Source organism: Gallus gallus, chromosome 26, assembly GCF_016699485.2.
Source record: "Gallus gallus isolate bGalGal1 chromosome 26, bGalGal1.mat.broiler.GRCg7b, whole genome shotgun sequence".
NCBI classification, from domain to species: Eukaryota; Metazoa; Chordata; class Aves; order Galliformes; family Phasianidae; genus Gallus; species Gallus gallus.
Window position 1 is genome coordinate 81520 of NC_052557.1, and position 21775 is coordinate 103294.

At 56.1% G+C, this 21775-nt stretch overlaps 1 protein-coding gene across 5 annotated transcripts; it reads right to left on the minus strand.

Moving 5' to 3' along the window:
- Positions 1 to 110: 110 nt before the first annotated feature.
- On the minus strand, positions 111 to 20689 carry TEAD3 (TEA domain transcription factor 3). 5 transcript variants are annotated; one of them, XM_015298756.4, is made up of 14 exons: positions 20549 to 20689; positions 11782 to 12035; positions 8714 to 8778; positions 7313 to 7375; positions 7125 to 7187; positions 5333 to 5344; positions 4854 to 4991; positions 4635 to 4678; positions 4492 to 4553; positions 3960 to 4093; positions 3679 to 3852; positions 3101 to 3241; positions 2746 to 2898; positions 111 to 2341 (listed from the first exon to the last, which is right to left on the minus strand). In XM_015298756.4, the coding sequence occupies exons 2-14, from the start codon at positions 11915 to 11917 to the stop codon at positions 2228 to 2230; spliced, it is 1299 nt and encodes a 432-aa protein (XP_015154242.1). In that variant the 5' UTR covers positions 11918 to 12035; positions 20549 to 20689; the 3' UTR covers positions 111 to 2227. The 5 variants fall into 5 exon arrangements, with proteins under 5 accessions (XP_015154242.1, XP_015154243.1, XP_040508742.1 ...); XM_015298757.4 differs by lacking the exon at positions 7125 to 7187; XM_040652808.2 differs by lacking the exon at positions 2746 to 2898.
- Between the last annotated feature and the right edge of the window lie 1086 nt (positions 20690 to 21775).

Here is a 21775-nt window from a genome sequence, read left to right on the forward strand (position 1 = left end):
CAACCAACTGCACGATGCATCCCAGAGCTAATTGCAGAAGCATAACCCAACCATAGCAGGCCCCATAGACCCCACTGTCACAACAAACCCCAAAGGAACAACAGAACTGCTTGAGCCAACCCATGAACAAATAATTTTAATGGTTTTTCAGCAGACCGTAGTTTTCTCGGAGCTCCACAGTCTCCTCTCTTTGAAGTTGGACAGATACAGTAAACACAACAAATACATGATACAACCCATCACAGCTGGATTAAAAAAATACACAAAAAATATAATACATAAAAAATTATTATTATTTTTAACATTGTGGACTGACACAGCTCTAAAAATGGTGATTGTAACCCTGGTAAAGCTTTACAAAGTCTTTAAAAAAATAAAACAGTACTTCATGTGAAATTCATAAATACATTGGAGGAGAACAGAGGGGCTATGGGGAGGGCAAGGAAGGATCTCTGGGTCTGTGGCTGAGTCTTAGCTGGGACAGGAGGGAGGGATGGAGGCAAACAGAGAGAGAGGGATGGATGGAGAGGTAGATGGAGGGATGGAGGGAGCACAAAGCAGTCCAGTTAACGAAGAGCTCCATGTGATGGTGGGAGGTTTGAACTTGGATTCCCAGAGTTTAAAAGTGAGTGAAAGAGGAAAAAAAAACAAAAACAAAAACAAAAACAGCACAATCATGAACAACAAATGAACATGCTACATATGAGAGCCTGGGGTGGGTGGGCTGAGGCTGTCCTCACGATTTTCCCCTTTTTCCCTTTGACCCGGCACTGGGGTGGCTCTGCTGGGAAGGCATCAGCAAAGGTTATTTCCTGAGCTCCATGCTGTCCCTACACACCTGGCATCCCATCACCAATCCCCAGCTCCATCATCCCAAAACACACTGCAGTGCACCTCCCACTGCCTTCACTCCTCCTCCAGGGGGACAAAGTGTTTCTCCTGCCCTCTGCTCCATGTCACCCTGCACAACCCCTCCTGGGGATGCTCTCCCCTTGCAACCTGCAGGACTGGGCACAGTGCATTGGGTTATTATGGGCTGTAGCTCCAAATTCCCTCTGAGCAGACCCAGTCTTGCATCCCACGTATCCTCTGTCCCCTCTCAGTCCCCTCTCTGTCCCCTCCTCTTCCCATTCAGAGCTCAGCTCCATGCTCCTCCCAACTCAGCTGCTTCCCACTGAGAAAAAGCCAACACCAGAACTGTCAAAACAGAAAAACAGGCCAAAAAAAGATGGAAAATGTACATATGCAAAATAAATCAGGCAAACCCACTGCACCATGGCAAGCCACACCGGGGGGTGCTTGGGGCTGGAGAAGAGCCTGAATGCGATCCCTGGAAGTATACACTAACACCACAGCAATGTGGTGACCACGAGCCCCATAATGCTGCTCCATGGTAAACCCCGGCCACAGGCATCAGAGGTGACAGCAGGGGGTCCTGGGCACTGTGGAGTGGCACAGGATGGACGAAGCTCAATTCTGAGCACAGTATTAAAAAACACTTTTTAATTAAAAAAAGAAAAAAAAAAAAGGAAAAAAAAAAGAGTCATTAAACAACGCTTTGCATCATTGATGCCGTTCCCCTCCCAGTACTGCCAGGACAGGATGAGGAACACCCATCCTCATCAAGGCACAATGCAACTTTCTCCCCTCCATCTCTCCTGCTTGGGGCCACCACCTCTGCCCTGCTCCTACCTGATCCCACCTCCGCCCTGGGCTCACAGGGATGTCTTCAGTCCTCACCTCCACCCCCAGTGCCAGGTTACACCACTGTCCCAGGGACACCACCATGGACCCAGTGATACCACATGGGGACCTGGACCGGGAGGCAAAAGCAGCACCATCCACTGCTCCAACATCCTGCATGGTCCTGGTTCATCGACACCACTGCATTCCCCATCCAGTGCCGGACACGGCCTCCTTTCCTTCCTCCCTACGTTTCCATTCTCATTCTCATTCTCACTCTCATTCTTTCTCCTTCTTCCTCTTCTTCTTTTTTTTTTTTAATATACATATTTATTGAAAAACTGTTCCTAAAGTAGAAAACATCTGCGATCACAAGTCAGTCTTTTTTGGTTATTGCTTTTCTTGTTCTTCCTTCTCCTCCTCCTCCTCATCCTCCTCTCTTCCAATGACTCCTGGCGGGGCTGGGGAGGCACAACAGGCGGCACTTCTGCACAACCCTCCCCACATCCCCGTGTCCCTCAAGCCCCCTCCTGTCCCGAAGCCCCTAGTCCTTCACCAACTTGTAGACATGATGCTGGGCACCGTGCTCGCTGGTGGACACCTCAAACACGAAGGCGATGCAGAGCAGGGTTTCCTGGGTATCCCTGTTGGTAACAACCTGTGGGGAAGCAGAGGAGCACCAGTAAGTGTACTGCGGGTCGATGCTGTTATTGGGGATGTTGTGTGGGCTCAGGCATGGCAGCTTGATTTGCACTGATTTTGCTATCTGCTATTCAGGGGGTTGTGCAGAATCAGAGACAGCTGCTTTAATTTGCACCACCAAAACTTTGCCCCCTTCATTGTTTAGGGAGTGAGTGCATGGGCTTGGACACAGCCACTCCATTTGTACCATCAGAATGTGCTCCCTGTAGTGGGGATGGGTTGAGGATAGATGCACTGCTGCTTTCAGTATACCACCCCATGTTTGCTAACCACCATCTGGGAGGCTGCATGCACTCAGGCACAGCTGCTTTATGGTCTCACCATTTGATCCATGCACAAAGCTCTGGGAAGGGTGAGTACCTGCAGGATGGTGAAATTCTCCAGGACGCTGTTCATCATGTACTTCTCCGGGAGATGCTTCAGTTTGTGGATGAAGTTAATCATGTATTCGCACATGGGGGAGCGGTGAATGCGGTAGACAAAGCGGCTGTTCTCCAACCGTGCATACTCTGTCTGCAATGACAGCCAAGCATCAGCGAGAAGGTGACACAATAATGGGAATGCACGTGGAAGCCAACGGGGACACTGTGGGATAACTACAGCCTGTGCCCACATGCCCCACATTCACTTCTAGAGTTTTATCCATCCCACACTGTCCCAGGATTCGATGCATAGACACCATTCCCAAATACTCCCAACACTGCACAGCACTCACCTCCACCTTCTCCACAACCTGCTTCCCAAAGGAGCACACCTTGGTGGACACTGTGATGGTCATGTTCTCTGCGCTGCTGTATTGACTGCTGACACCATAGAAAGTCCCTGGCCCATCCTGGATTGTGCTGTTCAGATCCGCCTGCAGAGAAAAGAAAGGGGTGCTGTCATGAGCTACTGTATTCTTGGGAATGAGGACACCAAGATGGGTTGTGCAGAAAAGCAGTGAGTGCCCCATCCTTGGACGTGTCCAAGGCCGTGCATGTGGCCCTGGGCAGCCTGATCTGCTGGGAGGCACCCAGGCCACTGCAGTGGTGGGGTGTGGGGGGCTAAGGTCCCTTCCAACCCAACCACTCTATGGTCCTATGATCTTTAAGGACCCTTCTAACACAGCCATCACATGGGTCTATGATCTTTAAGGTCCCTTCCAACCCAACCACTCCATGGTTCTATGATCTTCAAGGTCCCTTCCAACCCAACCACCCCATGGTTCTAGGATCTTTAAGGACCCTTCCAACACAACCATTCCATGGTTTTATGATCTTTAAGTGCTGGAGGTCGATCCTCCCAGCCTCGTACCCAAAACTTGACGAGGAAGAAGGAGTTCTGGGGCCCACGCTCATAGAGCTCCTTGAGGCCACCCTTCTTCTCAGGGAACTTGTCATAGATCTGGCGGATGTCCACAGCCTCCAGCAGAGGGTCACTGTACGAGGGATTCGTCTGCCCGATGTGCACGAAGAGGTGTTTGCTATACTGTAAGGGAAAGTGGAGTCAAAACAAGGTGGGGGTCAGCTGAAAAAGCTGGGTGACACTGCAGACAGGGGTGGCCGGAGTCTAGGGGATGTGGAAGGTGGTGTTACCGTTTCGGCATCCCGCGGCACCTCCATGAAGGCAGAGTACTCGAGGAGCCGCAGCTTGGCAGAGGCGATGGTGCGGTCCTGCCAGACCGGCACGGCTGAGGCAGCTGGTGGCAGTGGGGCCAAGGGCTCATAACCTGGGGGGGACACGGGGCAGCGTCAACGGATGTGAGCCCCTCTTGTACCACCAGGATGCTGCTTGCCTCGCTGTGCCCCCCTGTCCCTCCCCAACCTTCCAAGATGGGCATTTTGCTGTGGGGTAGAAAAATTGCACCCCATCCCAAAAGGGGACAGCGCAGTCCTGCTCAGTGTGGGGTTTGGAGCTGGGTTTAAACCCAAGTTTTCACCTCAGGAGGCTGGGATGGGGATCTTGGATGGGTGACAATGCTAGGCACAAATATAGAGACAAAAAGCTGTGAGTGTGGCCCCGGGGTGGGTGGCAACATTGGGTGGCACCATGGAGGGAACAAAAAGCTGTGTCCCCAGCACAGTTGTGAGGTACCAAGTGATGCCCCCCAGGAAGCATGGCACTTACTGGCTAGTGATGGAGGCATGGGTGGCTGGATGGGGTAAGCTGGTTGTGCAAATGGTTTAATGCTGAAAAACAAGAAGTGCCTCGTTAGGTTAAAAAGGTTGGGTTCCATGGGGGGGCTGCTTGGCATGGGAGCTTGTACTTACTCCTGAGAGGGTCCAGGCTGTCCTGGGATCGGCCCACTCCAAAACTGGTGAAGTGCAGAGAGAACATAGTCAGGACCCCTTGACCCCCCAGACCCATCTGCAGCCCCCAGAGTGCCCCTTCAGCAATGCAGCCAAGAGGCTGTGACTCCCCCAGGGCCATGTATGGGTTCTTTCCCCCCGCCCCAGGCATGGGAACCGTGGGCACAGAGCAGTCCTCACCCTGGGGGCAGCAGAAAAGACGGCCTGAGGAAGAGGAGGAGGGGGGCTGAGCTTGTTCTGTAGGACGCTGGCCGACACAATCTGAGCAGAAGACATGGACGCCATGCTCTGCAAAGCCTTGTCTTTGGAGACTTGGTCCTTAGGAGGGGAAAGAGAGGAGATGGGCATTATGCAGGGATTCGGGTAGGCTGCCCCCACCCCCCAGAAGTTTTGCCAAGTGTGGAGGTGTTGTGCAACCAAGGGATTGGGAAGGGGGATGGGGCATGGTTAATGCAACCAATACCAAAAATACACAAGGTAATAAACACTATCACCCTGCAAACATCCCCCCCCACACACACCTCCCCTCCCCACACATGCTGTACCACCCCTCCAGGTGGGAGCTGCCAGGTCTAGGAGGTGTCCCCACTGCCTCCCTGGGTGCACAAAGGGCTTAGCAAAAGGCAATAGGGAAATCATGGCATCAGAGCTCAACTTACCAAGTTCATGGCCTGTCCACAAAAGAAAGGAAAAGACATGGTTAGAGCCAAGGGGATCTTAGGTGCACCCCCTGCACACCCCTACTTTGCCACCACAGCCTCAATTTGGGACCGACTCCCTGACCCTCATGGCACCCTGGTGGTGGGGACCCCTGCCTTCACTGCTTTGTAACGCCCTTCAAACCCTGCTCACCCCAGACTCCTTCAGGAAATCCATTTTCCCCATTTTTTCTCTCATTTTGAGCAGGCGCTGAGCGGGAAGTGTACAAGCCGGTTCTTCACTCCCCTCTTCACCCCACTCAGGGCTCTATGGCCCCATTTATTCCCACCTGGGGCGCAGCAGATGTGCGATAAATAGGGTTTGAGGGAATGCTGAGCTCTGTGTGCAGGAACACACTGGCAGCATGAACCCAAAGAATATGACTGCACCTTAAAAAAGTCAATGCTTGCTGATGGATGGGAGCTCTGACTCAGCAGGATGAGAGTTTGTCTTAAAGTCCCAGATTTGCCTCCAGGAATGGGTGTGAAAGGATGCTCTACGTTCACACTGCACTGCTTTGGAGCGCTGCTCTTGGTCAGCCCTGAAGCATGGCTGGGGCTGAAGCCTGCAGCCCCCCCACTCGTCCAGTGCCCTTTTAAGATTACTTTTTGCAAAGCTTTCTGCTGTCATCCGTTCTACTCCATCAGCTGTCTCCTCTCCTGGGCTTGGGGGTCTGGTGTACAATCCAAATCATTTGGGGTCCTCCCCCCAGCAAACAGCTGGAGATGTGTGGTGGGTGGTCCTTGTGGCACTGGGGTCTGTCAAACCTGCTCAGTGCTTTTGGAGGGCACAGCATGGTGATCCTGGAATGAGGCCCCACTGTCAGCCCCAGTGTAGGAGTGCTCAGACCCAAATGGTGGCGATGTTTTGGGGACTGAGTAAACCTCACCCAGAAGTTCTGGAAACAGAAAGCTGTATTCTTGGGGCTGGAAGCTTTTAGGGCCCCCAAATGAGCCTGAATCTGGCTCAGGGGATTGAACCAGGAGCAGTCCAGGCTGTGCAAATGGGATGCTCTCAATGGGCACCAGTGGGGACCACTGGGTGGGGACACCTGGGTGGGTCTGATCCAAGGAGGGCTCAGTCCTTTGGGCATGTCAGTGCCTGCTGTCTCCCTCCATTCACACCCTCCCAACAAATAACACCAGGAACAGTGGAAATGGTTAAGGACAGGTTAGTCGGGCTGCAGTTAGAAGGAAGGAAAGGAAAGCCAACCAGAGCAGCAGTGGTGATCCAGTTTTTCCTAGCTTGGCTCCATTGGCCCCTGGAACTACAGGCTGTCCTGGGACCACCACTGCATCCCTACTGGGAACACTGTCCCCACAACATGGTGTGTGCCATCCTTGGGGACACTGCTTGGGGACATCACTGTTTCAACCTCTGACAAGAGCAGGGGGCGACAATGCTTGTGACCATCCCAACTCTGGGGGAACCCTTTGGGTTCTACTTTGTTGCCAGCTGCACTGGGATGGGGCTTTTCCCCACTGGGAGACGCCCAAAGGAGCAGAGTGCATCACAAGAGGGGGATGTAAACCCAATTCCATGTGGTCCAGGTTGGGGGGCAGACACCATGGACACCTCCACACTTTTGGGAGAGAAGAGGGATTGCCCAGCCCTTGCAGCCACTCCAATCCATCAGTTCCAGGAGCAAAGGGAGGAGGGAAGCAAAAAAAAGCCATCAAAAGGAGAGGAAGCGGCACACTAGAGAGTGGAGAGTGTTAGTGGTCAGCAGGCAGGAGGGAAGCGGGCGCATACCTTCAGCTTGGACTGAATCTCCCGAGATTTCCGTCGGGCAAGAACCTGCAAGTGGCTAGAGACCTGCAGAGAGAGAGCAGGAGAGGGGAACAGCAGAGCCGTCAACCAGAGGAAAGAGAGGAAGGAGAGGGGCTGCCCATGCTCAGAGAGACACCGCCGAGGACACCTGGGCACGGGTGCCAACGTACCTTGATGCCAACCTGGTACTCCCGCACCTTCTTCCGAGCTAGAACCTGGATGTGGCTGGACACCTAGTGCCCACCACGCCGTTAGAAAGGAAAACACAGAGCGTGAAGACATGTCCCTGCACTGCCCCAGGGGAAATTGTATGGGAAAAATGGGGCATGTAGATCCAGGGTGCTCCAGGAGATGTTCGTGGTCCTGCAGCACTGCAGCTGCCATGAGCTGGAGGGAGGAAAGCTGGGGGGAAGGGAGTGGGGTACATGGGGAGAAGGCAGTGACTCTGTGTTTACCATCTGTTCGGGCTTCCCAAAAAGACAGCCCCCCACCTGTGAGCACACACAGCCCCATCGTGCTTTCAGTAGAGCTGCAATGGGACTGCTGGTCCCATAGGGGATGCAGCATACCTGAGGTTCCTGCTGATACTGCAGGTGGGAAATTCAAGAAGAGGTTTTCTTTTGTGCAGAGCGCTCCAAGAGCAGGATGGGGCTGATCTGCAGACCCCGAGTGCATGTCTCTGCTCCCAGAAGGGCTCACTTTGGGAAGAGCAACTTCAGCACCAGCACCCGACTCTCCCAGACACAATGGCATGGAGAGGCCAATGCCATGTACACTGATACCCCCAGAGCATTGCTTTCACTCTGTGCCCCCTCCTTCTCCTGATGGAAGGAAATCCAAGTGAGATGCTTACAGCCAGAGATACCCAGTGTGAAGGTGAAACACAAGGCTCAAAGCCAGAAATAAAGAATGCAGTGGCTGTGGCTGGACCACAGTCCTCTCCGCCAGCATCAGTCTCGGAGGAGTTTCCCCACAGCACATGGGTACTAGGATCCATCCTATGCAGGGACAGTGGCATGGGGCCACCCCAGTATGGGTCACCCCAACCCCCTCTGTCCCACGTCCCCTTGGGGAAGGCCACCACATTCATGAGGATGCACAGTGGGCAGGGATGAGTCATGTGTACATTCTAAGTGGGCACAGTGCACAGAGGACTGCAAGCACTGTGCAGGAAAAAGAGGAAGGCCGAGTTTCCCTGCCCTGCTGCCACCCCCAGTGCTGCCACTGCCAGGCTCTGGGTTACTCTGGGGACCACTGCCACATCGCTGTCCCCTGGCTGCAGTGGGCACAGCTGGGACTCAGCCCTCAGAATGCCTTCAGTGCACTGTATGCCACACAAGCCACACAAACCTACAAGGAGGTTTTGGGACATGGGGATAATCTCTGGCTCCAGATGGAAAGAAAGGGCAATGCTCAGTGATGCATAAGAGTTGCAGCTTCAGTGCCATTACAGAGAAATGGACCCAGTGAGGAGAAAGTATGGATGCGTGGCACAGCCGGACCCCTCTGGGCACCCCATTCCCAGTGCCCAGGTAAAAGCACCTCCAATAAAAGCAGAGTGCCAGCCTCACCTGCTTCCTTGTCCGTGTCTTCCCTGTCCGCAGCTTGATGTAGCGCGCAATCAGTTCGTTACGACCTGCAGGGATGTGCAGTGTCAGCCCCAGCACAGTGGGGAGAAGGGGACAGCATGGGACAAAGGGACACTGGTCTGTAACAAGGGAGGAGGCTCTGCCAGGAGATGGCGCTGCCAGGATAGCTGTGTGGCCCGAGGGGACGTCGGGGTGGCCCAAGGGGACATCAGAGTGGCCAACCCTCAGCCAATACACAGGGACATCTGTTGTGTCCCCCACCCCCAGCACCATGGAGCAGGGATTGGGGGCCAGGGGGTGGTATCCACCAGTACCCCCCACTACAGCAGTGTTCCCAACATAGGTGACCACGGATCCCCTGAAACCATCCCAATGGGGTACTCCTTTGAGCACAACCCCCTTCCATACATGGGTCCCGGGTGCCCCCTGAGCACTGAGCTTCCCCCAACACGCCAAGCTGCCCTTTCCACCAGTATTTCCTAATGTCCTGAGCTTAATTCGAAGCAGAAGTGCTTTTGCACCACATTTTACGGGGCCAGCTGTGGCCAATCTGTGCTCCAACGTCAGAGCAGCTGGGAGCGTTCTTCAACCCAGCCCTGTTCCCCCCCCAACGCCTCACCCCCCGCACACGGGGGCGGCAAGGCACGCCAGATTTATTTTAATGGACCAGATGGTGGTGGTTGGAACTTGTCGAAATGCCCTTGGAGAGAGTTTTGTCTTTATAAATAAATAAATAAATAAAAATAAAGTAAAATAAAATAATCCCCACCACCCTACCCTGGGCAGCTCCAGAGCAACTGGGAGGGGGGGATGGTGAGAGGGGACACATGATGACTGACAGTGCCAGGTGCTATGGGGTGGCTGCAGCAGACAGGGGGTGGTGGCCATGGGGAGGTCACCGTGGGTCTATTGGAAATGTGGGCAAGGAGAAGGGTCCCAGTGTTCTGTCCTGTCCTCTGTGCAGCAGCCATGGGTGCCCTGGTGCCACCCTATGGCAGCCCCTAAATGCTGGTGCAGACATCACTCCTTCTTCTGCCTTTTAATTAATGAACAGCTCCTAATGACCAGGGCTCACTTGCTCTTGGTAGCCAAAATACTGGCTTGGAAGGAGCTGTGGCACCATGCACCCATCCCTGCCTCATCCTGCCCAGCGCTCAAGGGTGCCCCATGCACGCATCCCTCATCCTGCCCAGCACCCAAGGGTGCCCCATGCACGCATCCCTCATCCTGACCAGCACCCATGGGTGCCCCGGTGATGTGATGCCACAGGGTGCAGCAATGCCTGTGACCATGGGATGTAAGGTTTGGGTCCTTCAGCACTTTGGCTGTGCATAGCCCATTCCCATGTCCCATCCCCATGCTCAGCACTATGGAAGCAAATAGGCGAAATGAAACCTGGCTGCAGTGATGCACCCAACATGGTGCCCAGCACTGGACATCTCCTCACACCACTGCCTCATCCCATATCCTGACAGCACCACCTGCACCCATCCGGGTGCCCATGGATGTGTCCTGGTGATTCACTCGGGGCCTTGCCATTCCCTCGGTGAGAGCACATCCTCCTCCAAATTACCACATTCCCCAAATTCCTCTCCCCTGACACCACCACATCAACCAGTTGGACAGCTCTGTTAAAAATAACCCAGTGGGACACGCTGGCGGCCAAAGAGCGGCACAAGCGTGCCCAGCCCACCCCACGGCTCCCACCTGCTCCTGGGGCACGTGCACGTCCCACACCCCATCTCCATGGGACACTGGCACCGTCCCCTGAGTCAGCATAGCACTAAGCAAAGCCACTCATCCTCCCATTTGGGTGCTCCAAGGGGATCCCCAAATCAGTGCCACCTGGAGATGTATAGCCCCAGTGTAACTCAATCACTCTCCCTATGGGTATGTTTTGGACCCTGCCTTCCCCCTTTGTGATGCCCAAAGCCACTCATCTTTTGGTGTTCCAAGAGGGCTCCAAATTATTGCTGCCATGTGGGGATGCGCGGCCCCAGTGTAATCCATTGCTCTCCAATGACGCAATCTCTTCACTTTCCAAAGGCACCTCTGAGAGCAGAGCCCTCTGCAATGCCACCCCCAACCCCTATATGCAGAGCCCTCTGGGTGTGTGATGGGAGGTGGGGGCCACTGCCTCTTTAAACAGCTGCCAGATGGCTCTGAAAGGCTGGAAAAACCGGTCTGCGCCCGGGTGTGCTGCACAGGGCCAGGCTCCCAGCGGCACTTCAGCTATTCCAGGAGAAATCCAAAAAATGCACCCGCTCAGGAAGCCCTGCGCTGCCTTTCAGCCACCAGCCCTGACCAGGGTGCCCCGGGGTGGCACTGGAAGCGGGACAGGGATGGTGTGTGCCAGGTACCCAGTGCCCTCTGTGCCGTGGGTGGATGAGCCATTGGATGATGATGGCATTGTCACTGGTGGGTTTGGAGGTCACCACCAGGAATAGCAGTGTGGCACCGTGTCCCATAGGAAAGAGATCTGAAGTCACCTGTCTGGGGGGTGACATCATGGGAAGGAAAGAGGAGGGGACAGCCCCACTGTGGCACGGATGGGGACACACACCTTTGTCCTCTCCTTAGTGGTACCACGCACCCCTGCCTTCGTCACCCACCCTCATCCTCCCTGCTGCATGGGAAACAAGGCTGAGCCCAAGCAAAATGCATTTCACAAATGGGGCGATGTCACCTGATGCAGAGCAGGTGGCTTGGGGTGGGCTGGGGGCCACAGCCACTATCCTCTTGGAGTGCTCCCCAGTTCAGGACACTACAGGGAGTGCTGTGAGACAGAGCCATGCCCACTCCCTGCCCCACGGCTCCACCAAACCTGTCGGTCCAGCACATCGAGAGCAGGAGGGAGGAGATGGCTGTGACAACACCATGGGGACACGGGTCACTGCCCTCTGGTACCCAACGCCACACAGCTCGGGAAAGCGATTTTGAAGTTGGGGTGCTCTGGGTCGAATCCCACATGGGCTCTGGGCTCGGAACCACCCCCATCCCAGTGCACAGTGACACACACAGTGCCCAACCCATCCTATGTGTGCACTCACCGTACATCTTGCCTTCATCCGAGAGGATGATCTTCCGCCGGCCGCAGGGGGGGTAGATTGCCAGAGCCTCCTGGAAGCTCTGCTCAATGTCCGGGCTCCACACTCCCTCGGCGTCATTGTCCAGGCTCTTGTCCATCCCGTCCTGGCCATCTTCCCGCCCCTCCCCGGGGCTGCTGCTGGCGTTCCAGCTGTTGGACGCTATGGTGCTGGCTGCTCTGGGCTCTGAGCCCGAGCCCCCACGGACACGAGACAACCTGTGAGAACAAAGAGACACCCCTGAGACTTGGCCACAGCTGTCATGGCCATGTTGGAGTCGCAGGTGACAGCATGGTCCCAGTACATCCCCAGTGCTGGTACTGCACTAGGAGAGCACTCCAGTGTCAAGCATACGATGCACACAGCTCTGCCTTGGGGACATGGCCATGTTTGCCATTAACACCCCAAATCCTGCAGAGCAAAGCCACCGCATGCCCACCCCAAACATCACTTGGGAACAACCCATGTGCTGCACTACACACAAAGCATTCGGGCACATGGTGCCCATACAGAGCGCTTGGGCACACGTTGACACTTGGGGACCTGCGAGCCCCAACCATGCACCCCCAGTCCAGCAGAACAAAGCCACCAGATGCCCACCCCAAACATCACTTGGGAAGAGCCCATGTGCTGCACTACATACAAAGCACTCGAACATATAGTGCACACACAGAGCACACACGGGCACCATGTCTGTTCAAGGGGCACACAGTGACACTTGGGGACCTGAGCCCCCAAAAGCCCCCAGTGAAGGTGGGGAGGGGATGTGACGAACCAGGTGCCCCAAGGATGCTCCCCTGCTCTCCTGCACAATCTGGAGAGCGGCACTGGATTCTGTTCAGAGGTGTCTCGCCATGCAGCGCTGCGCTTCCCGTTTGGGGTGGGAGCGTGCAAAGGTCTCAGCACGCAGACATCTCCTTTTAAAGGAACTGCAGCAACTCGCTGGCTCAGGCGCGCGCCCAGGCTGCTTTGTGTTGTGTTGTGCTTTTTTTTTTTTTTAATTTAATAAAAAAAGAAACTTTTTCTCCCTCCCTCCCTCTTTGCCACCACCCTCTCCGTGATGTCAGTCCCTCTGCTCTCCCCTTTGCCTGCTCCCCCCCCAATTCCAACGCTCCCCCCATCCCCCCAGCGCTCCCCCTCTTGCCGAGCACTGTGGCCAAATAAGGAGAACTGGATTGCAGGATGGAGCCGGCAGCCAGGGGAGGGATGGCGGCAGCGGGCCGCAACGCTCTGCACCCCATGCTGAGCACAGCCCTGGGGGGCTGCATAGGCTGGAGGGAGGGACTTTGCAGTGTGAGCGATGGGGATGGGAGAGGGATGGATGATTTAGGGGGGTTGGCACATAGGGCTGAGCCCCCCAGTGCCATCTCCATGCAGCTCCCTGGGATCTTGTCCACATGCAAACCCGACAGTAGGTGCTCGGATGGGAGACAGACCACTGGAATGCAGGGGGCCTGCCTATGGATTGACACATTGGACTGAGCCCCCCCCCAAGCAGCCCAATGGAACCTTGTTCCCATGTAAACCCCATAATGGTGCTGAGAAGACCCCCAGCAGCCCCCACAGCACCCAGATCCCACAGCCCTGAAGCGCCTGGAGTCTCCCCCAGTAATGTGAGATCCCCCCCTCTACAGTGGGATCCCCCTCATGGGGTTGGGGTGTCAGGAGGGGAGAGCCCTGAGAATTGGGTTGCAGGAGTTTTGCAGGGTGCCACAGCTCCCCCATCGTGCAATGGGGGCTTGGGGAACCATAGGGCTAGTGGTACCACTGCCCACATGGTGACAAGTGGGACAGGTCACCATCCCCTTCCCCAAGGGCTCCCAGCTCCTTGCAGCCCCCCAAAATCCCTCCCACCTCACTGCCTCCCCCCCCAGCAGGGAAATCCCAGCGCAGCCCTTTCGGGGAAGCAGGGGAAAAACAGGGAGGAGGAGGGCGAAGCGGGGCCCAGCCAAGGTGCGAGGAAACAGCTCCTCCTCCACCAAACCTGCTTTTGGCCAGGCCAAGGGATTTTATTTCCTGGAGGGAGGGTGCAGACAGGCAGCAAGTCACAGTTTTGACGTAAGGGGCTGAGCGCAGCGCTCCACCCAACCTTACAAAACAGCAACCAGAGGAGCAATTAGGAAACCAGCACGGCTGGACCTGGGTACCAGCCTGCCTGACCTGATCAAGGCTGGGAGGGACCAGAGCTGCAGGAATAATAACATCTCAGTGTGTCCCTCCTCCTGGCTTCTGCTTGGGATAAGGACTGAGTCTCCATCCCACAGGGACCCTGGCACCTCAGCATGGATGGTCACAGCCACACGGCAAAGGGATGCTCGTTGCACCGTGCCAACCATGGGGTACCCAGGAGGGTGTAGGATAGGTGCTCACAAAGGGCATGGAGGGGACCACTAGGGCGTGGCCAAGGTGAAGCAGGGAGATGGAGACAGATGTGGCACTCCCGTGGGCTGTGTGCTCACCCCAAGCTTGGCCCAAGTGCAGCTCAAGGGCTCGCCAAGGTGAGGATCCTCAGTCCTAAAATGCTATGAGAAATCCCTGCCAAACCCTGTGGCATCAAAAGCTTTGCCCAAGAGGTTGAAAAGAGGGGATGCACGGACTGGGGGACGGAAATATTTAGGATACAGTGGCAGTGGCCAAGTGCCCAGGTCAGGAGCAGAGTGCTGGCAGAGCACAGTGGGGGCAGGAGCAGCAGAACCTGATGGGGTAAGGATTGTGGGGCTGAGAATGTGTAGGAGTGGCATGAGGGCAACTGTGGGACTGGGAGCACGGGGATGGGGCTGGGAGCATGGGGATGCTCCTAGACATCCCCATGCATGTGTACACTCTTCTCCCCAGCATGCTCAGCCCCAAAAGCACTCCCCCACACTGCACATCACTCCAGCTCCATGTCCTGATTGGGTGGAGCAGAAAGCCAGGATCTGGGGTCTGTCCAAAGCAGCAGAGGATGGGTGGAGGTAGAAGCCATCCTATGGTGGCTACCATCATGACACAGGGCCCAGTGCCCTCATCTCGCTCCTCATTTGCCACAGCCATCCCTGCCCTCCTGGTGGCATCGTGGTGGCCCTGCTGTGGGTGACAGCTTCCCCAACTCCATGGGGAGCAGCACCAGAAGTCCACGCTGGAGACACACAGGGTTGAGCATGAGCAGATGCAGCACAGAGGGCTACAGCCACCACCTGACTCCCTCCCTGCGCAGGGGCCTGGGGCAAGCCAGCCCTCCCTGCCTGGACCCCATAGCAAAAGGATAAAAGTTCAGCAACAAGTCGGGGCAGGCATCAGGGCCGGGCGCAGCCTCACCTGCACAGCAACTGCTGCAGGGCTGACACTTGGTGGGGAGGGGTGGGGGGAAACACAGGGTCATCACCATTGGTAGCACAGAGGAAACCTCTCCGTTGAGCTGTGCTGCTCAGATGCTGGGGCAGGATGGGTGTGATGTTCCCCAAGGGTACTTGGGGTGCCAAGAGGGGCTGCTCCCTTTGGCTCTGCAGAACCCCAAGCCATCAAATGCCGAAACAGATATTCATGGGTGCCCTAATGCATTGGGTGCAACGCAAGAGCCCACTCAGACACCAGAAGACACAGTCTGTGGGCACTGTCCACGTGCTCCTTGATGATAGGAGGAGCACAGGGTCACCCACCCCGTAACATCTCATGGGGCTGGGAATGGGGCAGGGGAGCACCACCTGCAGCAAGAACGTGACCAATGCTCCGACAACCCAGGGTCTCCTAGGAGGACCTCAGCAGCGGGAAGATGTTCCCCTGTTCACCAATATCTCATGCTGCACACCAAACCATGATGCTCACTGGGGAATAACCCTTCGTGGGCACTGGGGCTGGAGGTGACACAGCTTTGCTCACCCTACTCTCCTCCTCCCAGCAGCTCTGGGGCTGCAGTGTGGGATTCCCCTGCTCCCTTCCACCCAGAGCTGTGCCATGGGGCCACCAACAACTCCATGGGACATCAAGGCCCTGGGGCATCCCTGCTTGGGCTGGGGGCATGGAAGCAGCCGAGCCCCTGGTACTCCCCATGGAGCAGCCTGACTAATTTCCTTTCCTCTATCACTTCCTGTCCCTTCCGGCCTGGCAGACGGCTCAGGAAGCAATCAAAGCAGGGAAACCGCAGGAGGCCACGTGGCAGCGTCCCACCATGGTCTGTGCTGCCACCAGGGCCATCTGATCATGGAATGCTCATCCATGGGGTACCCACTGCAACCCCTCAGCACAGTTCCCCAAAAAACTGCCATCACTGCACTGGTCAAGGATGCTCCATTCCAAATCACAAGGGCAAACGATGGGGAAATCTCATTGATGTGTCCCTGGAAAATTAGTGCATGGTCAAGAGACAGGACCTGGGCAAAGCTCATGGTGCATCAGATAAGATGCTCCTTGCCAGCACGCAGAAGAGTCCTCCATCTCATCCTCTTCCTCCATCCCCAACCACACTGGTTTTTGGCTGCTGGAGAACCTACGCTGATTTCACCCAAGGCTCTGGGGCCAGGACATGGGGCCAAGAGACAGATGGACACCGTACCCCATCCTCTGTCCCTCCTTGCCCCAATTACCCTGCCCAGCTGGGGCGTTGCACCCGTCAGCTCATAAATAGAAAGCTTTGACGGCATTAATTACTCTCAGTATTATGAAACAAGAGCAATGGAAACAACAGGGTTGGGGTTGAAGACAGGCCACCACCATGGCCACCCTGTGACACCCACAGCACCAGGTGACCCGGAACACAGAAGGGACAACATGTGCAGGAATTTGCTTTGCTCCCACCCCAAAATGTGTCCATCCTGGGATGCATGGGGACACTTACCTCAGGGTGACCACTGTGTCCAGGACCCCAAGATCCATTGCCACCATGGGCAAGGGAGAGCTGTGGGTACCAGGGCTCTGTGCACACACATGGGGCAATGTCCCCTTGCTGGGTGGGAGAGGTCCCAGAGACCCCCTCAGGACACCTTCCATGGAGGAGGTTTGGGTGCTGCTAACCCCACTGCAGGGAAAACATCTCCTCAGGGATGGAGACTACTGGGTGAGGAAGAGGAGGAGGAAGAGCAGGAGGAGGAGGAAGGCTGCAATGCATTTCACACTCGCCCCCTTCCCAGTCACCTCCACCTCAAGAAACCCAACCCTACCCTGGAGCAGCTGCACTGCTGCCTGCACCAACACCGTGGGGTGAGCACAGTACTGCACAGAGCAGGAAACCAATGGGGCGCGCAGCAAAGGGGACAACAGCCAACCCCCCAAACTCATAGGAAAAGGCTTGCAGGGTCACAGGAAGGCTTGCAGAATGCAGCCTTTCCTGCCCGATTTCCCAAGGTAGGGACAGTGTGGTCACTGCTATGAGATCCCTAAAGTCATTAAACCACTCAGGACAGCCTACAAGCCAAGGCCATGCAGAAACAGTGCAGCACTGAGTGCTGTACCAATTTATTCCTAGAAAGGGATAGCTAGGCTCAGCATCACCTCACTGCATGCTGCTACCTCAGACAAGCAAAGTGGGTGAGCGAAGCACCCTGGTGCATGTCCATGGAAGAGCATCACTCTGCCCAGTATCTCTTGGCACTGCCCAACCCATCCATTGTCCCCATTGGGAGTCATGGTGGAAGCCCACTCCCATCAGGCAGGGAGGCACAGGGTCCTGCCCAGTGCCTTCACCTTGAGAGGGATGAAGCCCATATCATCATCATCATCATCTTCCTCAAACCCAATGTTCACACTGGTTGTGTGCACAGCAGGAGATGGCAGCTGGGGGAGGGCACTGGGGAGCTGGCACAGGCCCACAGCCCATCCTCCATGCACAGCGCAGCTGTAAACTTTGAACATCTTCCGGAGAGAAGTTAGTGGCTATTGTGAACAGCTGGATTTAATTTGATGAGGAGCGAGGAGGAGACAGTCATGGGGAAATAACATGGCTTGGCGCTCCTGGGCGAGGAGCCCAGAGTCCCGGCAGCACTCCACTTCCCAGCCGAGGTGGGGAAACTGAGGCATAGAACTGCTGGGACACAAGTGGCTGAGGCCTCCGGGAGCGGTGGGATCACTGTCCCTGGAGGTGTTCAGAACCATGGAGATGTGGCAGTGAGGGACATGGTCAGTGGGTAGGGTAGGATGGGTTGAGGTTGGACGGGATGACCGTAAAGCCACTGCGCCCATTTCCCAAATGGGTAAAACCACCGCCCCAACAACCTGTCCAAACCCGCACCGTATCGTTGTGTGCCCACTGCAGGCTGGCATGGGGCACAGCCCCGATGGCTTACCCCATCATTACCTCCCTCCCTCCCTCCCTCCAAAAAAACATTTCATAACACGACACGTGATGGTGGCAATAACGAACGCCCACACACTTCAGGTGCTGTCCCCAACCACAACACAGGTGCTTGGGCTTGGCCATCCCGGCACACTCCCAGTGCCTGACCCAGGCACCGACCCCAGAGAAAGGATATTTCCCAGCAGCACCCAAGGTTGGGCCAATGCATAGAAACCATGAGAGTCCCTTCCAGCCTTGTACTTAAACCACCAAAGCAGTCCAAGAGGAGCTCCTTGGGATCACAATACTGCAGATAGCGTCTGTCCCACCTCTGTGAACACAAACCCACAACCCTTGGGAATGGTTCCACAGCCCATTTTCTGCTATCCACCTGTTCCCACAGACAGAAGGCAGAAAGCCCCATTTTCCCACAGAAAGCCCAACATTGTCCATTTCTCCCCATCCCAATCTCACCCTTTGTCGCATTTGGTGCATTGGATGGGAATGGTGCAGCTCCGTGATGTTTCACAGGTTAATTATAGCCAGTGACCACAGCAACCCCCATGTCTCCATAGCACACCAAGATGCTCCCAGCCCCATTCTCACAGCAAACAAGGGGTTAAATGGCGATTAAAGACGGTGTTGTTTCCGGTATTATGATAAATAGTGACCGTATGTCATGGGAAACGCCAGTGAGTTCTTCTGCTGTGGGCTACGGATGGGTCTGCAGGATGGAAGGGATTTTGCAAGGCATGAGGGGGATATGGACTGAGAAGGTTGGTCCCTGTGCAGCACCCCTTTTGTCCCCTGTAGTGCCATAGTCAAACTGCCCCCATGCTCTGTGCTGTCAGCCCAGCCCAGCTGACAGTCCCCGCAGCAGCGCCGTTATGCAATGTGGCCGCTCCCAAAGGGTTATTTTTGTTAGAAAAGCTGCTGCTGTGCCAGCCCTGGGGGTAAGCCCAGCCCCAAGCTGTGTCTGAGGTTCTGCAGGGATGGGAAGGTCCCCTCCTTCTCCCATCCCCACTCAATGTCCCGTCCCTACTGAGGAGGGCAGTAGACTCAAGCATGCCCAAACATGAAACTTGGTACCCCAATTGAACACTTATGTCCCCTACATCAGGAAACAGCTTCCACCTGCCCACCAACTGGGCCATCCCTGTTGACCTCAGCAAGACCTCTCACTCCCCATTTGGGGAGCCACTCATGGGAAAACCACCCCAAAATCCAATGTCTGGGAAGAGCTTTGGGGCCAACAGAGCTCCAGATGCAAAGGCACAAAGCTGGGCTCACCGCACCCCACAGCCCCCCAACAAACACACAGTGCCCCAGGCAGCACAAAGCCCTGACTCACGGTGCACACGTCGGAAAGCGATAGGAGGGGGCAGAGGACGCTGGAGCCCAAAATACCCCAGTGCGCCTGACACAGAGATTAGCGCTTTGCTGCGACGCTGTCGCCTGGCCCAGCTCGCCACGGCCCCCCCAAAAATCCCAGACCCTCTGCCCCAGTGTGAACTAGCAACACGCAGTGCATGTTTCACCATTCCTAGTAGTTTTCTCCTTAAAAATGACTTCTTGCCGGGTGCTTTTGGGCTGGGCGTTATTTTTCTTTTGAAGGGGAGAAGTGAAAAAACAAAACAAAACCAAATGAGAGTGCAAAAATGAAATAATAATAATAATAATAATAATAAAGATGACACACTGCCGAAAATTATACACCTAATTGCTGACTCGTTAGCAATGTGCCCCTATGACGAGGCACAAAGTGTTTAGCATACACTCAGCGCATGGTCATATGTGTGACACACATGTAACGTGACACGTCCTCGTGCCCCACGACCCCGCTGCCTTTGGGGTGGGCATGGTGGCGTGGGCACTGTGCCAGGACTGTTTATGTAACGCCCGCTCCGACGTACGGGCCCCATTGCACACAAGGGCCCTTTGTAACCCTATATGTAACCTGGGGATGCGCAGCGTGAAAGGGAAAAAACATGGATTCACCCCGACGCAAACCCTTTGGGATGAGAAATGATGAGTGGGGTCGGGGAGGGATGAGCCGTCCCGAAGCGCTGAAAATGGGAAATGGTTGGAGTGAGGGGGGGGAGGGTAAGTGGGGAGAGGGTTGGGGGGAGCTGCGTGATGGGGGGGTCCCGGCGCTGAGTGGGGTGTGGGCACTGCAGAGCCGTCCGGGGAGAGCACGGAGCGGCCCCAGAGGAGCGCACGGAGCGGCCCCGGGGGCGCTCCCCACGCCGAGACCCCCCCCGGCTGCTGATGGGTCGGGGGGCAGCTTGGCCCCTCTGTTCACCCCCCCCTTTCCCCCAGTTCTCCACCGCCATCCTATGGGGCCGGGGCCGGGGCCGGGGCCGCCCCTCCCGGGCTCGGTGCAGGCAGAAGAGGGCTGCGGGCCGAGAGGAAGGAGCGCAGGAGGAGGAGGAGGAAAAGGAGGAGGAGGAAGGGGGGTTGGGATCGCTTCCCGACGGCACTTACCTGCTCCGTGCTCCGGAGGGCTGGGCCGGCCACGGGAGCCGGGAGTGGGCCGGGACCGAACCGGGACCGGAGCCGGTGCCGGGGATGGGCCGGGGGAGGGCGGTAGGAATGCGAGAGTGCTGCAAGCTCCGGAGTCCGCGTAGGGAACCAAGCTCAGGGACGGGAAAGTTTATGCAAGGGAGGAGCAGAAAGTTGGGAGTCAATCAGGAGGCGGAGGGGCAGGGCCGACCCTCCTCTCCCGGCCTTCCTCCCTCCCTCCTTTCCCGGTGCTTTTCCCTCCCTCCTCCCGCGTACTCCCGCCCCGTCGGGTCCCGATCTCCGATCTGCAGCCCCGTCGCGCTGCGGGGACACGGAGGGGGTTCGGCCCCCCCGAGCACAGCACTGCGGGAAGAAGGGGCAGCGCGGCCCCGGCTCCGGGAGGGACTTCTCGGAGCCTTAATCCTCCTCCTCCTTCCGCAGCTCGGGGTGCTCCTGCCCTATGCCAGCCTTCCTTGCCCTCTGTGCACATCCTCATCTTCTTGTGCTTGCCCCCTGCACACCCCTAGTCCTTCCTGCACATCTTCATCCCATAAACACCTTCACCCCCTGTATACATCTTCACCCATAAACACCTTCATCCCCTCCCAAATACCTCCATCTCATCCTCACACCTTCATCCTCCTCCAGACACCCTCATATTTTTCCTTGCTCTCATATCCTTATCCCCATCCTAGACCTTCATCTCTCTCCAAACACCTTCATCCCTGTTCTCTTCCTCGTCATCATCATCCTCACATCCTCATCTTCCTCCAAACACTTTCATCCACTTCCAAACACCTTCATCCTTTTATCCTTTTCCTCATCCCCCTACTCCCCTCACCCCCTCATCCCCCTCCAAACCTCTTCATCCCTTCCAAAATACTTTCATCCTTATCCTCATACGCTTAACCCCATTCTAGACCCTCATTCCTCTCCAGACACCTCCATCCCCCTCCTCACCGCCAGCCTCACACCTTCATCCCTCGCTGCACTCCCCCACACGCCCACAATCCCCCACTTCCTGGACACCCATCCTTCCCCATAGCACCGGGATGGGGATTTCACAGCCCACGCAGCTGTGATTTCCCAGTGGAACCCCAGGGAACCTGGCCAGCAGCAGGGCTGAGAGGTGGTAACACACTGATTGCATGCAAGTCCCTGGCCATGGTCCAGCCCCAGTGTTGGGATCTGTGGTCCCAGTGGCAGAAA